We start from the raw sequence: 15931 nt of genomic DNA on the forward strand, positions 1-15931 counted from the left end.
TTTTAACAGAACAGTTTTGTTGCCAAGGAATGAGCTATTTATACATTCTACAATATGGCTGAATCTCACAATAATCTGTTAAATGAAAGTTGCCAGACCAAAAAAAAAAAAAAAAGTTTATATTAATGATTTCATTCATATAAAATGTTAGAAAATGCAAACTAAAGTGACAAAGAACAGACCAGAATTTGCCTGGGGATGGGAGGGAGAGAGGGGCTGGAGGGAAGTTTTGGGGATGATGGATATGTTAATTATCTTGATTGTGGTGATGGTTTAATGGACTTTCACACATGTCAAGACAGACGAAATTCTGCATTTTAAATATGCCCAGTTTTTTGTATGTCGGTTATACCTAAGTATATACTTCTAGCTGTGTTTCTTTAAAAGTTCAATTCAAAATTCAACCATTTTGCCATCCACTTTTTCCCTATGTAGATCTATTAAATAGTTTAGAAATATAGTTAATTGACACATAATTTCAGGCATTTCATATACTGATTAATATGTTTAAAAATCTATAAGATTTCATTAAGAAAATAATTACTACTAAATAAAAAAATGAAACAATGATTCTTAATTCTTATAGAAATGTCATATATGATAGAAAAAGTACATGACATCCCATGTCTGGAGATACCATAGAATTTTTATTCTTTTTTGATAGGGTTGGAGTGTATTTACCTTACTTGAGTAAAGTATAATTCTTTTAATAATTCTGTTTGTGAATGGATGGTGCAAATTTTCGAAAGAGATCAGTTTTGTAAGAAACATCACATATTGCATCCTGTGTGTGGCTGTCATTGGATGAGTGGTCAGTGGTTTCTTGTACTGTTGTGGGTCTGATTCCTCAGTGGTCTGAATAGTTCAGGCTCTTTTTTTTTTGAGACAAGTCTCACTATGTTGCTGTTGGTAGAATGGTGTTGCATCACAGCTCATAGCAACCTCAAACTCTTGGGTTTAAGCAATTCTCTTGCCTCAGACTCCCAAGTAGCTGGGACTACAGGCGCCCGACACAACACCCAGCTATTTTTTTGTTATTGTTGTCATTGTTGTTTAGCAGCCCCTGGCTGGGTTCAAATCTACCAACCCCGGTGCATGAGGCCAGCACCCTACCCACTGAGCTACCGGCGCCAAGCCAGTCCAGGCTCTTACTGACACTTGGATTAATAAAGCATCTAGATGCTTCATTCTTCAGAGATCACTTACGCTGTTGATAATCCCTTTGAGATTTTTTTTAGTAAGTAACATTTTTATAGATTTTGATTCTGGTGTTAAATTTTACTGTTGGTTTTCATTTGAAGGGAGAAGAAGGTAGCCTTTATATAGTTTAATTAAAATCCCATCCCTAGGCAATAACCTGTGAGTTGGAAGTCAACACCCTTTCTGGGAACTGAGTGATACTGACATTTTTTTCTTCTTCCTTATCCTTCTATCAGTCCTCCCTGGTTTGAAAGCAGAAAGCAAAACAACCTGCATTTCTAACAATTTTATGTTGTTGACCATGGTAAACTTGCCCAGTTCATGATGGCTAGTTAATAAAAAAAAAAAAAAAAAAAGGAAAGGAAAAGAAAAAGCCAAGATTTTAAAAATATCCAGAAATAATAGCAATACTGGGCAAGAAGCAAAACAGAAATTCCACTGGAGCAGCGTGCCCGTCCTGAGATGCTGGAACAGGCAGGTTTGCATCCCAGTTGGGCCTCTGCACTTCACAGTGTGGCAGCCCCAGCAGGGAATCTGTGGCACAGGTGTGCACCCTCGCAGGTACCTGACATGCAGTCGCTGACTTACAAGTCTGGAGGGCAAGAGCAGAGGGAGGTGGAGGACACCCCAGGAGCCTGGCTGCCTGAGCCCTGCACTTAGGGATGGTGGGTCCTTCTATGGAGAGGTCACTTGCTGGTTTGCAGAGAAAAGGACGTGCCTTTTCTAGAGTGAGGATTGGCTCAGCTCGTAAGTGTGGAGACTAATGAGAGGACACTGGCCTTTAGTTGGTGACAGGCCCAGGAGAACAGCCTTGTGGGCTCAGTCTGCACCTCTCCCACATGGCTCCGGGGCTGCCAATGCTGGACGGCTCATGGTAGCAGGGGGACACCCTGTGCAGGAATGAATTAGGTGTCTTTCCTTTTGGAAACAGTGATACTGACCATAAGCCTGCGCTGTGGGGCATGGAGCCGCCCCCTCCACCCTATTGCGGATAGTGTTAATGTTCAGTGTGGCTGTGGATGACAGAAAGGCTCAGAAATCAACACTCTTGTAGAACACAGAAAAGTGGTGGAGATTGTGACGTCTTGGGTCCTGCCACTGAACTTTCTTAGCTTTCTGTTTTCTCACTGTAGAAGCACGAGGCTCCCCTGAGACTCTCGGCCACGCGGTGGGGATGTCCGACAGCCCTGTTGGACCCAAGTCCACCATGCTTCGGGCCGACGTGTCCACCCCGTCTTCCTTTCAGCAGGCGTTTGCATCTTCCTGCACAATTTCAAGCAATGGTCCTGGCCAGAGGAGAGAGAGGTAAAAAGATGGGTCTTTAAACTGGCACAGGGTCCCCTTAAAAACTCGGAATGCTGAGCTGAGAGTGGAAAGAAGAGTTTGGAGGAACTGCCAGAACCCTCTCTCCAGAGGTGCTGGAGGGGTACCCCTGCCCAGCAGAGATTGGTGTGGCATTGGGGGTGGGTAGGAGCCCAGCTCTGTGCAGAACAGTGCTGCCCATGGGGTCAGGGGCATGTGTAGACCGAGGGGAAAATATAGGCAAACAGGAAATAGAGGAAAATTGGTCATAGAGGGATTATAAAAATGGACAACAAGAAAGGAAGAGAGGGAAAGGGGCAGGCTATGGAGGGAGATTAATGTTTGATTTCTACTTTATGAAGACACTGCCCCTGAGGAAATCCATACGTAAGACAAGTCCCCTTGCACAGAGCGGGAGTCAATCTTCTGTGCTTTACTGTTTGGGCAAGTAGCTCTCAATGTAACTTCCTTAATTCTACCTCCTTTTTTCTTCAAATAAAGGGTGGCAGGATCTTCATCTACTGACTTGACATCACACATAGACTGTGTACTCAATAAGTCCTTACTAATGGGGTGTGTACATACGAGGAGGTCAGACCGTGGAGTGTGCAAACCCATCCTGGAAACAGTGTCACTTACCTCATTGCTGAATGTAACTATGGTCACCAGAAGACCAAGGAGAGTATCTGAAGGTGACCACAGCGATATTCAGCAATGAGGTATGAAGCCCTTTTCCTAGGATGATTTCACAGACTTTATTGTCTGGCCTAGTACATGTCATGTGCTGTGTGCTTAGCTGTCTCTCAGTATTCCTAAATGTGCAGTGATTCCCACAGTCTTAGTGGTATCCTTTAATCAGCCAGTTCATCCAGGAAGTGTGTGTTGAGAAGTGACCACCTGTCAGGCGCAGGTGACGGGGAAGGGGAGAGGGGGCTGGTTCTGAGAGGAGGAGAGATGCCCAGTGAGCAGACAGCCCCTGGCACAGGGCGTAGGCGCTTGGCATCTGTGCCAGGGCGAGGGCATCACCACTCCCCTGTGTGCACACATACGTAGCCAGGGGTAGTAGACAGGGGCTGGGGAAAGGCTTTGAAGTTGGGGACCCAGGTAAGCCTAGTCATGAAGGAAGAAAGGGACATTACCAGGTGAGGATTGAGAAAAAGAAGGGCCTGAGGGCTGTTCCCAGCACACGGGGAGGCCCGCGTGGGGCAGCTCCCCGCAGTGCACAGATGTGGGGTTGAGCATCGGGTGTGAAGTGGGGGCTGGAAAGGCGGGCAGCGTGAGCTCAGTGAGAAGACGTGTTTGGGAAGACGCCCTGTGTGGCACAGTGCAGCCTCAGCACCCGCCTCCCCACCTCTGTCTTCCCCATGGGGGTGGCCATTGCTGATTCTGAGGTGCTGTGTACCTTACATGCTCTTAACGGTTGGCTTGTCTTTGGACAGCCCATCAGCAGCAGATCGCCAGTGGGTGGAGAGCAGCCCCAAACCCACCATCTCCCTGCTGGGGAGCAGCCGGCCCACAGGAAGTCCCCTCGGTGCTGAGTTCTCTGGCCCTGGCAAGGACTCCCCAGTGCTGTCCTGTTTCCCGCCATCAGAACTCCAGGCCTCTTTCCACAGCCATGATCTGTCCCTGACGGAGCCACCGGACACTCTGGCTCCCCCAGGCAGCCAGGCCTTCCTGGGCTTCAGCACCGCCCCTGGAGGAAGTGGCCTTCCCCCCGAGGAGGACCTAGGAGCCTTGCTGGCCAATTCCCATGGCACGTCACCAGCCCCTGGTGTCCCGCTGACAGCGGCAGGGACTGCTGACAATGGCTTCCTGTCCCACAACTTTCTCACGGTGGTGCCTGGACATGGCAGCCACCACAGTCCAGGCCTGCAGGGTCAGGGGGTAACCCTGCCCGGGCAGCCACCCCTCCCTGAGAAGAAGCGGGCCTCAGAAGGGGACCGCTCTCTGGGCTCCGTCTCCCCCTCCTCCAGCGGCTTCTCCAGCCCCCACAGCGGGAGCACCATCAGCATCCCCTTCCCCAACGTGCTGCCGGACTTCTGCAGGGCCTCAGAGGCAGCCTCCTCGCCTTCGCCAGGTAGGGGTGTTTCCCCTGGGCAGCAGGGCCACCTCTGTCCATTCACTCAGCAGAGAAAGGGAAAAGGACTTTCAGTGTTAGCTGTCAGTGCGACATCCCTCCTGATGGGCTGAGGCCCCAGACAGAAAAGTCCAGAGCCCTCAGGGGCTGGTCTTCTTTGCTGGCCCGAAAGCAAACGCTGAGCCACCCTGCTCATGAACTCCTCTCGGCTTCCTCGTTGGGCCACTTAAGACTCGTTCCACTTGTAGAAAGCACGGACATTTGGGGAGGTTCTAGTTTCCCTTTCCCTTGGGAGCATCACTTTCTGAAAATTGCTTTTCCTTTTTAAATTAAATGAATTTGTCTGAAACGTAATTATGAACTATCTCAAGTGCGTAAGAAGTGATGATACAGCACATGCAGACTGAACACCACCAGCCTTGCTGTGCTTGCTTTCTGCCTAACCTATGTACTTTAAAAATGGATTGCAAAGCCCTCGTCAGAGCATCCTGTTCTGTTCTGTTTTATGAAGTAGTTGCTGCCTCCTCCAGCTCAGTTATTTTGAAAGTTGCGCTCCTTCCCCTTAGCACATTCCCTCGCTTGCTGTCTGTGTGGATCATTGCAGATGAGAGGTTGCAAAAAAAAAAAAAGAAAGAAAATTCCCATTCACACTCACTGTTTTTAAATTTGGTTTCACAGATAGTCCGGGTGATAAACTTGTGATGGTGAAATTTGTTCAAGACACTTCCAAATTCTGGTACAAGGCGGATATTTCAAGAGAACAAGGTATGTGTGGAGGATGAGGGTCTCCTTGGGCTTCTGTCCTCCCAGCGTCGTGGGAGCATCGGAGAATCACAGCATTGGTGTGGAAGGCGTTAGAGCAAAGCTGCCACTTTATTACATACCTCTGAGAGGGGTGCTAGGACCTAGAGGGACATGGTGAGGCAGGGGCACTAGCTATAAGCATTCCAGCATGCAGGGTGCAATTTCTGGTTGCGCCCACCTGCCACGATGCCAGCCCACAACTGCTGACCGTGAGGAGGAGACACACACTCTGGGCGTCTCTCCGAGGGTCCTGAACCACAGAGGATGAGCGTCCCGAAGGAGGGAGCTTGCCCCATGTGTTCATGAGCATCTGCATGGGTGCAAGTCAGGGAGAAAAGCACTTAATCCCGAGACCCAGGTGTCCACGTCATCAGGTGCCTCACACGCAAGCCAGGCAGGGCATCTCTCTGCTTGGTGCAGCCTCGAGGCAGTTATTAAAAATCTGAACCATTAAAATTTTGGAGCAACTAAGTGGGGCGTCACTTTCTTCGGAACAAGAATAGAAGACATATGAGAGAGGGGAGGGGCATTGAGCCTTCCCTGGTGGCAGTCCCTCCTGGGTTCTGCTTTTGCCCTCCCTGGTGGAGGCCGGGTCAGAGCTGAGCATGTCGTCCTTTGGACACGTGATTTTGGCAACTGGTCGCTCCTGGAACAGACCTCAGAAGGGAAGGTGTGTGAGAGGCAGGGAAGGCAGGGCCAGACCTCCAGTGGCTGGGAGACAGACACAGGATTCCCAGGGAACAGCGTAAATCCCAGCAGCCGCCTGGAGGATACTGGAGTGAGACAGGCATAGGGTGGTTCAGTGTGGTGAGAAATAGGGAGCTGCCCGCAGTTGTCAGGAGACCCTCCTGGTCTCAGCGTCAGGAGAAAATTGTCCAGCTCTCTCCTTGTGCCCATGCCTCAGAAATGCCCAGAGGTGAATAGTCAGACAGCCAAAACACAGCACTATCCAACATTCTCATTAAAATTCTGCTATTTGATTATGTAGATAATAGAAATGGTAAGAATGTGCATTTCTGCCCATGAGCTCAAAGAGGCTATTGTCATATTAAATCGAAGAGAGAAAAAAAGGAGCCCATGGCCTGGGAATACTTTATTTCCCTCAATTGGCCTTTGTGAAGAGTTGCTTATCATGTCGAGGGCTCCTGTCCCAAGAGTCCCAATGTTTATGACCTCCAGCATTTGGGCATCCCCTCCAGCCGGCCATACTGAGAGGTGCTTATGGAACTTCATGTTCTAGAGCAGCGGTTCTCAACCTGTGGGTTGCAACCCCTTTGTAACAATGAAAATACATCCTGCATATCAGATATTTACGTTACGATTCATAACAGTAGCAAAATTACAGTTATGAAGTAGCCACGAAAATAATTGTATGGTTGGGGGTCACCACTACATGAGGAACTGTATTAAAGGGTCATGGCATCAGGAAGGTTGAGAACCAGTGTTCTAGAAGATTCTGCTCAGACCTTCCTACTCCGTTGGGTCTGCCTTCTAGACCAGGATGATGTGTGGGGCAGGGCTGCCCCCTTTTCTCATTGTGCAATGTCCTTGTAGCAAAGAGGCTTCAGAGCTGATGAACTTGAACACCCCATTGGGTTCCTGGTGAGGCAGAGGCCATAGAGCCTGCTTTGTAGGGCTGCTGAGAGAGGTGCCACGTGGGAGCACCTGTCCTCACTGGCACCTGAATATGCACGCAAGTGTGACAATCACTTGCTTGGCCTTCAGCACACATTTTAAAAGGTTCCTTTGTGTGAACACTCTCTCAGAATGGCTAATATGTACATTAAATGCTGATTTTTCCACCTCAACTCTAAAAGCATAACTTCCTCCATTTTCTAGATGTTTTGTACGAAGGCGCCTGCACAAAGTCATGGGGTGGGCCCATGGGTTTGGTTATTTTTATTTTATGTGTCCAATCTGCCTTTTTCTAGAAAAGCTACAAAGACATTTCAGGGTGATGCAGGAAGAAAAAAGACATGCAACCAGATAACCTTCTGGAGTGTAATTTGTCACATCCTTAATGCCTTGGAATTTCTCCAGGGGAATATAAAAATACCGTGGGAGGAAAAGGGCACCAAAAAGTAAAAAGTCTAGTCACACTTCTCAGGGCGTTGCAGGGAGAACAGATGTGAGAAGGTGGGATAAGAGTGTCACCCCTGCCACCTCTCACCCTGTCCCGTTTGTCTTCAGGCAGGGAGTGCAGTGTCAAGGCTGGTCCAGAGCATGGGGCTGATGTGTGCGGTGTGGGCTCCTCAGCTCATTTCTGTTTCAAAACATGATAAGTCAAAAATTCTCCCCACCTCCCCTTCTCTGGCACTTCTGTGGGCAGAGGGGTGACCCAGGGCCTTGGGGAGAACCGTCCAGAGCAAAACTGCTGTTCCTGTGCTGGGCCCGCGTTTGGCCCAAAGCCTGCTGCAGTGGTCTCTTTACCACAGGCAGGTAAGGGAAGCAAACACATGACTGAAAAAAAAATGCTTAATTGTGTATATCACAATTAACAAATAATTTCTATCAGTGGTTCTTTCTCTTACTTCCAGTTTAAACACTGCCATGACAGGCACACCCCATGAATCCCCTATCCCAGCCCTGAGCTGCCTCTGATGGGTGGCTGCAGGCCCTGGCAGGCGTGCTCTGGGAGCTAGCCTGTGTTGTCCTGCCGGCCCTCCCTGCACACAGACTAGAAGCTTCTGCCTCATCCACCGGGCTTACTGAGCTCCACCCGGTGGCCTGCACAAAGGGCCACGGTGTAGGGCGTTGACATGTGTGTACAAGAACCCATTTGCTTCTTCCTGTAGCCAGACAAATGCCGTGCTGGTGGGCTGGGGCAGGTGTGGGGTGGGTGTGTGGGATTTCTGACAAGGGACACTACTGAGGTATATAGGAGCTGGCTGAGGAAGGACGGGGCTTCTTGCCATGTGCTAATTTATGTTCTGCACCACGATCTCTTTCAGACAGAGCCTTCCACATTTCAGAAGGGCAGCATTTCCATAGCTGTGATTGGGTCTAACTATATACTCTAATTTTATTTTATTTTTAAAGAAAGAGTAAATGTCTATAAAAGAAATTTTGAGATTTATTCTAGTTATCAGAGAGACTGATAACTTGGCCTGTGTCTGGGCAGCACGAAGGCAAGGTCACCAACACCCTAGCCCATTCTTCTTTCTTCCGGCGTCATGAGGGACTTGGAAATGCCAGATTTTAACCATGAAGGGGAGGAATTATTCTTTAAAGCAATGTTATAATTAGCTAAATGCCTCCCACCCTTACTGGGGAAGATGGGTGGCCCACTGTGCTGGGTCCTTGGCTGCTTTTGGCCACATGGAGGAGTCCACAGCCCTGCCCAGGCTGGGGTCATCGGCTGTGTCTGCCACAGTTGGAAGGCCATATGTGGGACACATTTTTTGCCACCCCCTGGGGTGAATCTTGGAATTTGTATTAAATATTCAGTATCTTTGTGGGGTATGCCCTTTCTATCTTCCGAAAGGTAGTTACAAACTTCCTTTATTCTGTTGACAGAGTCCATGCCTTAAAATTTTTAAGAAAAGTGCCACGCTGAGTGACAGTCCCCAGGACTGGCAATCACAGGGTGTGCTGTCACAGCCTCCCTCCCTGTTCCACTGCTGTGGACATATTTCTCACACTGCATGACCTTGATTTCCCAGGTTGTTAGGTAGGGACCATCATTTGGGCGTTTCAGGTGCTGTGGGATTAGCAGAAGTCACATGTTACGTGCACGAGAGTGGCCGGGATAGTTCCTGACACCCCCTTGTGAATCATGAGGAAGATATTCTTGTCCTTTGGCCTCTTCAGAATCAGGCCAACCCATGAAAAATACATGACAGACTCCCTCTAGGGCCTCTTGTCCATGGACATATCGCTCCTCCCACTGAGCAGGGGGACCCCGGCCTGCTCCCCACTGACCCCGATTACAAAGAAAATCAGAGAAGAGGACGCATCCCAAGGTCACGCGTGGACACAGACCTTTGTCCACCCAGGCAGACGCTCACATCTTTCTCCTCCCTTCCTTTAGCCATTGCCATGTTAAAGGACAAGGAGCCTGGATCGTTCATCGTTCGCGATAGTCACTCCTTCCGAGGGGCCTACGGCCTGGCCATGAAGGTGGCCACCCCGCCCCCTTCTGTCTTGCAGATGAACAAGAAAGGTAGGTGCCTGCAGTGGGTCTGTGAAGCTCACCCCTGAGAGGCCTCGCAGGTTCATGGTCACACTGTTAAGGTAGATGACTTCTAGTACTCATAGGTTTTCTTTTCCATCTATACATTTTCCGGTGTATTTTCTTCAGTGTTCCCCTTGTTCAAGAAAGAACATTAATATTTCTTTTATAAACTGTTATTTTGAATAAGTAATTGGTTCCACTATTCAGAAGTCAGAACAAACTACTTGGAACAAGACATCCACTGAGGTTGTTTTGCTTCCGTTTCAGCTGCACCGGCTTCACAGTCCGCTTGGCTAACCGTTTGCAATAAGTTCCTGTGTGTCTGCTCCCTGGTGTCTATCCTAAGGCAGGCAGCTAGGTGTTTTCCTTTGTTCTCATATGAGAGGCAGCAAACCTGTGCACTGCTCTTATATCTCCATAGGGTACTTTTAGATTGATTAGAAGTGATGTGTTACAAACGTCCAGCTGTTCAACGATCACGTCTCAGGGGAAGGACCGTGCCTTCCTGGCTCTACTGTAAAGTGAGGCTGCAGGGAGCTTTCCTCTCAGGGCTCGGGCACTCGTGAGGACATGCACCGTCCTGCCGTGGAGACCACAGCTTTCCCACTGCTCCTGTCCCAACACTCCACACAGGCAACAAACTGCAGCCAGATCCTGCATAGATTCATAGTAACATTCTACACTTCTTCTTCTTCTTTTTTTTTTTTTACTGCTTTTTGTCTGGAAGCATAACCATATATAGAACAGTCGGTAATGCCTGCACATACAGTGAATGAGCCCGCAAAGCCAGCATACGTGTGACCGCAGCCCAGAGAGGGGGCCAGGAGGCCCCGCACACCCCTCTGTGCAGGGCTGTCATCCATCACCACCATCCTTTTTGGTCTTCCAGGTGTCCTAGATTTGTGTCCTTAATACTCTTCAAGTGGGCCCCTGTGTCCTTTGAGACAGCTTCATCAGTCTGTGATCAATCCCAGCTTCTGAAACAGCAGTTGTGTTTCTGGCTTACTGTGTAACTTTCCCTGCTCTGGCCATTTCTCTCCAGTTCCCTAGTGCTGTTTGCAGAGAATGAATCCCTGCCCTGGCCATTTCTCTCCAGTTCCCTAGTACTGTTTGCAGAGAATGAATCCCTGCCCTGGCCATTTCTCTCCAGTTCCCTAGTACTGTTTGCAGAGAATGAATCCCTGCCCTGGCCATTTCTCTCCAGTTCCCTAGTGCTGTTTGCAGAGAATGAATCACTGCCCTGGCCATTTCTCTCCAGTTCCCTAGTACTGTTTGCAGAGAATGAATCACTGCCCTGGCCATTTCTCTCCAGTTCCCTAGTGCTGTTTGCCGGGGAATGAATCTGGGCATGCTCTCTGCTGCTGGATTATCACTGCTTCTATGAGCAGAGCTGGTGCACATGGCATTTCTAAAACTTTATGCACTTGTGCTGATGCCCACGATTCAAACACAGGATCACCAGGTTCCCTCTCGCCTCCTCCCATTCCACGTTTGTGTGTCCCTTCTCCAAACAAAATCAGTATATTTGCTCTCTTGCTCTGTTGCCCAGGATTCCCAGAATAGTCTGAATCACTCTGTCAATACCACCAGACAGTGAGCCTACTGAGTAAAAAGTGAAGTTAATTTTATAGTAGCCACTGAAATGTGAATCTCTAAACCTTACAGTTTGGCTATTTTTAACCTGAAATAAGAAAACGAATCGAATACACATTCTTTCGCAGTGTGCTTTTGCTCAGTATTATAAGATTCGTTCAACATATTTTTATTTTATTTTATTTTTGTTTTATGTTAATTGAGGGTACAAAGAATAGTTACAGTGTTTGCATTTGTTAGGTAAAGTTTCTCTTATAATTGTGTTCTGCCCCCAGGAGGTGTCCCGTGCACCCTAACATTGTGCTCATTAAGTGGGAGCACACCCATCCCCTCTCCCCACTCTCTTGTTCTCCCACCCCCCACCCTGAATTGATTGGAGTTTTTCTCATAAGAGGGTATTAGATCATCTACTGGCCACATGTTAAAATTGAGTACATTGGATACTTATTCCTCCATTCTTGTGATAGTTTACTAAGAAGAATGCCTTTTTTCGTTTGTTTGTTCTTGTTTGTTTCTTTTTTCTCATCTTGCCTTTTTCGTCCCTGTTATATATTCATCTTCGGGTGCCACAAACTCTAAGGAAAGAAAAAAGATTCTTTGCCTTCTCACAAATGGAAATTGTGGACTGGGGGAACAGCACCAGGTCCTTGGTTCCCCATAAGGGCTCCTTGGCCCATTAGGAATGGGGTGAATCAGAAGAAGCACTGATTTAGAACTCCTGGTGTTCACAGAAATGTGACACACCCATGTGGTTCACTCATGTTCCATGCCTAGCACCTGAGAGGATTTATCCAAATTCTAGGGTGAACATCTTCCTAAATTTTCCTGGAGAAGATTGCCTTGGAGTTAACGCCTTGCAGAATGTACCATCTGGTTGCCAAGAGTTCTGGCCTCAGGCATGGCTCCGGAATGTCCCGATAACACAGATGGGTTCATTCTGCCCAAGGCAGCAGTGTGGGGATGGGAGGCCTGGCGAGTGAGACTGGAAGGAGCCTGGGACCCAGCCAGAGCACAGCCCCCAGACCAGTGGGTACTGACTGTGTCTGGACGTGAAGGAGAGAGGCTTTGTGTAGGAGAGAGGCAGCTGGTGAATCTTGAAAAGTAGAATCTTCTAGCATCCAGAATTGTGGCTTAGAAGCCCAACAAAATGCTGCTTTTAGTGGAAATATTGGCTTTTGTAGCTAGAGAGCTGAATTAGACCTGATCGTTGGGACTGTCCAAGCCATATTTGGAAGCAAGCTAAATAAGGAAAGCATCAAAGAGGCCCCAAGAACAAGAAGATCTGGTGAGTCTGTAGAGATGAGAGTCTTGGGGGCGCAGGAATGATCGATGATAGCTGTTGGGTTTTGTTTGGCTCCTTGGTGTCATTTAGAGTTTTAGAGCAAGGACAAACACAATTTCTGTGTACGTACACCGTCTCCTCGAAAATCCAGGTATCCTGGGGCTCTTAGTTCTCTTACTAACCCTGCGTCCTGCTGCTCAGGCAGAGTTTAGACTTGATCTTAAGATGAAGGTAACAAAACCGAGGATATTAGAATAACAGACTTCAGGAAACCCGGAGTTATTGGTATCCTTTGGGTGAAATCTTATCTGGCTGCTGTGTCTTCTTACTCGTGGATTTGACATTCAAATTTTGTAGTCCAAGGATAGATTTGATAGAAGTTTCCCAACTAGTAAAGAGCCATAGACAGTCAGTATACCACCTCCAGCCACCGGGAGAAGGGACCACAAGGGACATTCACGATGTTATTCTCCAGGGAAATTCAGACAGAAGGATTTCCTACTGAGCCATTTCTCACAAGTGGGGGCCAGATCCATGCTTGGTGTCCCCAGACTTCTATGGAATCTGATCATCATCCTTTTTTTCTGCAAGCTTTCCTGCCCTTTGAAATGCTGACACTTATTATTATTGATATTTGTCATTGTTTATAAACATCCTTTAGTAGCTTTCTGTGGGCCAGCTGCTGAGGACTGAGCCAACTGTGGCAGGTCCTGCCTCCAGGGGGTTTCCAATGTCAGAAATATTATAAGTTTGAGCAGACGCATTCCCAGGGTGGATGATGAAGGAAGCTGCAGGATAGACATACAGCCTGTCGTGAGTGTCTGCTGGATTCATTAGCATACAATAGTGACTTCCTTTTCTTCTTGTTTTGGTGTCTGTCCTTTTCTACCATTAGATGGCTTTTCCATGCAATGGCTTTTTAAGATGCACTTTCTGTTTGGATGTCCGGGCTCCCTTGAGCACAGAGGTAGAGTTTATGGGCAATATGGTGGGATTGCTGCTCCTAGGCAGCTGGGTGCTTGCTTTTTGAAGGGGTTTGTTTACCCAGGCTCCTAAGTCCTACGAAGGCCACTGACCTCTTTCCGGATCTTTTCAGCAGTTCATTCTTAGGTATCCTTTTGTATGTGACTCGTTCTCACCTCTCCTGTTTTGGAGAAGATAGAGCTGGGGGTCTGAGGTCCTCTTCCTTAACTGCAGGCTCATTTCCTTCACTGGAGGTTCTTGCAGAATGTGTGGGAGCCTCTTCCAAGAGCCCCATCCCTGGCATCATCACTGCCAGGGTCCCGCTGTCTTTCTGGCTGGGTCCATTCCCAAGTGTAGCCCAAGATGGTTCCTGGCGGCGCCGAAGTGCAGGGGGAAGACTCTTGTCCAAGAGGGGCCTTCTCAAGTGGAGTTCTTTGCTTTGACAGCTCTTCTCTCTCCCTTGAGTCCTCTCATACTCTCCATTTTAAAAAATTATTCTTCATTTTTACCACAGCTGGAGATTTGGCCAATGAACTTGTTCGGCACTTTTTGATCGAGTGTACCCCGAAGGGAGTGAGGTTGAAAGGGTGCTCGAATGAACCCTATTTCGGTGAGTTGCCTGAGATTTGCTGGCAGTGTTCTGCACGCACTGGGTCTGGGCCTCCCTTTGCTCACTGCCCCGAGATTTGGGACCTTCACTCTCCCTGTAGTTCACTGGTATTTCAGTCCCCAAATCAGATAAGGTCCCTCTCATCTGAATTATTATCTGTAAAATAAACTGCATATAAAATTGTTCTTAAGAGCCTTTGTCAAGATCAGATGAATGAAAAGCACTGTGCCAAGATTAGAAATCGTAGACATTAACAAGACATCATCCTGGTGGGCTGAGAGAGGGGTCCTGATAAGGTTAGAGCCACCATGTGACCCCAACCCACAGGCACAGGCAGGAGCACAGAGCCCCCAGCAGAGCACCCTTCCTTCCCTGTAATTCTGGAGCCTTCCTTATCCCCCAGGCTCATTGGAAAGAAGACTTAAGCCAGCCCCATGCAGCCCAGTGCCAACTTCAGGCGTCCTCGTTCTAATAGCCTTTTTAGAAGCAGTATGCATGGGTGATACATGTGGTAAAAGTTATGAGTTAGGTTGATCGCAGCCCTCCTAATTTCAGATCAAGCAAACAGTATGTCTTATTCTTTATAGTATGGTAAATAATGTGTCTGTTTATCCCCCCCTTCCTTTTTTTTGAAGCAGAGTTTCATTCTGTTGCCTAGGTTGGAGTACCCTGGCAGCATAGCTCACGGCAACCTCAAATTCCTGGGCTGAAATCAGGAAATCCTCCTGTGCCAGCCTCCTGAGTAGCTGGGACTACACGTGCCCACCACCACAATTGACCAATTTTTCAATTTTTAGTAGAGATGGGGGTCTTTTTCTTGCTCAGGCTGGTCTCGAACTCCCGAGCTCAGGCAGTCCTCTTGACTCAGCCTCCCAGAGTGCTGGGATTCCAGCAGTCCTCCTGAATCAGCCTCCCAGAGTGCTGGAATTCCAGGTGTGAGCCACTGCACCCGGCCTTATTTATTTACCTCTTAACAGTCTTGTTGGACTTGTCACTTCTCTGAAGTTCTGTACCAAGTCCCACAATAATCTGAGATGTCAGCTGCTAAAAATGTGAGGCTCAGACTTTGCAGCAGTTTGTTTCAGTTGTGACTCTGCTTTGCTGTTTGTCCATTTCACAGGGAGCCTGACGGCTTTGGTATGTCAGCATTCCATCACACCCTTGGCCTTGCCCTGCAAACTGCTCATTCCGGAAAGAGGTATGGGGTCGGTCCTCAGCGCTAGTCTGGGCCTGTGTAGGGTTACTTGGAGTTGTCAAGGCTCACTGGTTTGGGATATTTCATAAAGATCCACTGAGAATAGATGGGACGTTTCCTTCTAACACGGGCTACATAGTTTGTGAGTAAGAGATGGGGGTCTTGCTCTTGTTCAGTCTGGTCAGTAAGTGAGTGATAGAGGGAGGGCGGAGGAGGATATTCTCCCAAGTCAACGCAGGAGAAGGAGATTCTGCTGCACCTGGAAGCTTCCAGAGATCTTGGATTATGACGAAAAGTTGTCATAGTGCAAAGATTCTGTAGCTTAAAAATATAAAGCACTCAGTTGGCCCTGAATCAAGGCCAGCAGTTTCCTGCAGCTGTTGGTTTCAAGCAGAAGCCTAAAGAATTATCTTTCTATGGTCTGTTGGCCATTTCAGAACTTTGGAAATGTAATGGTCAATTCATTAGAAAGAAACAGTATGAGTCATTGGTGATAGATGTAGGCTAGTGTGATTTGTAGTCTTAATACTGTCGGGTTCCAAAATACCCATAAAATATTACTATATTTATCTCACAAGGATATTTAAGTTATATGTTAGAATTATAATGCTGTTAAATCTTAATTACAGCTCCCCAAAATGACTGTGGGTTTTTACCCAAAATAAAAAGATAATTCTACAGTAAAAAAAAATATATATATATAAAGCACTCAGACGTCTAAGAGACCTTCA

At 47.8% G+C, this 15931-nt stretch overlaps 1 protein-coding gene and 1 non-coding gene across 6 annotated transcripts in view; both read left to right on the forward strand.

Moving 5' to 3' along the window:
- The window catches only part of TNS3 (tensin 3), a 296848-nt gene that overhangs the window by 264587 nt on the left and 16330 nt on the right, over nt 1-15931 (forward strand). For all 5 annotated transcript variants that reach the window (XM_053608816.1, XM_053608817.1, XM_053608818.1 and 2 more), the window contains 6 exons: nt 2334-2505; nt 3942-4579; nt 5258-5344; nt 9414-9545; nt 13910-14005; nt 15126-15203. In XM_053608816.1, coding sequence (XP_053464791.1) covers nt 2334-2505; nt 3942-4579; nt 5258-5344; nt 9414-9545; nt 13910-14005; nt 15126-15203 — 1203 coding nt within the window. The remainder of the gene's footprint in view (nt 1-2333; nt 2506-3941; nt 4580-5257; nt 5345-9413; nt 9546-13909; nt 14006-15125; nt 15204-15931) is intronic.
- On the forward strand, nt 15544-15680 carry LOC128560608 (small nucleolar RNA SNORA2/SNORA34 family). The gene has a single exon (XR_008373088.1). It is a non-coding gene; the product is annotated as a small nucleolar RNA SNORA2/SNORA34 family (small nucleolar RNA).

The sequence above is a fragment of the Nycticebus coucang genome, chromosome 11 (genome assembly GCF_027406575.1).
Source record: "Nycticebus coucang isolate mNycCou1 chromosome 11, mNycCou1.pri, whole genome shotgun sequence".
In the NCBI taxonomy this organism is placed as follows: Eukaryota; Metazoa; Chordata; class Mammalia; order Primates; family Lorisidae; genus Nycticebus; species Nycticebus coucang.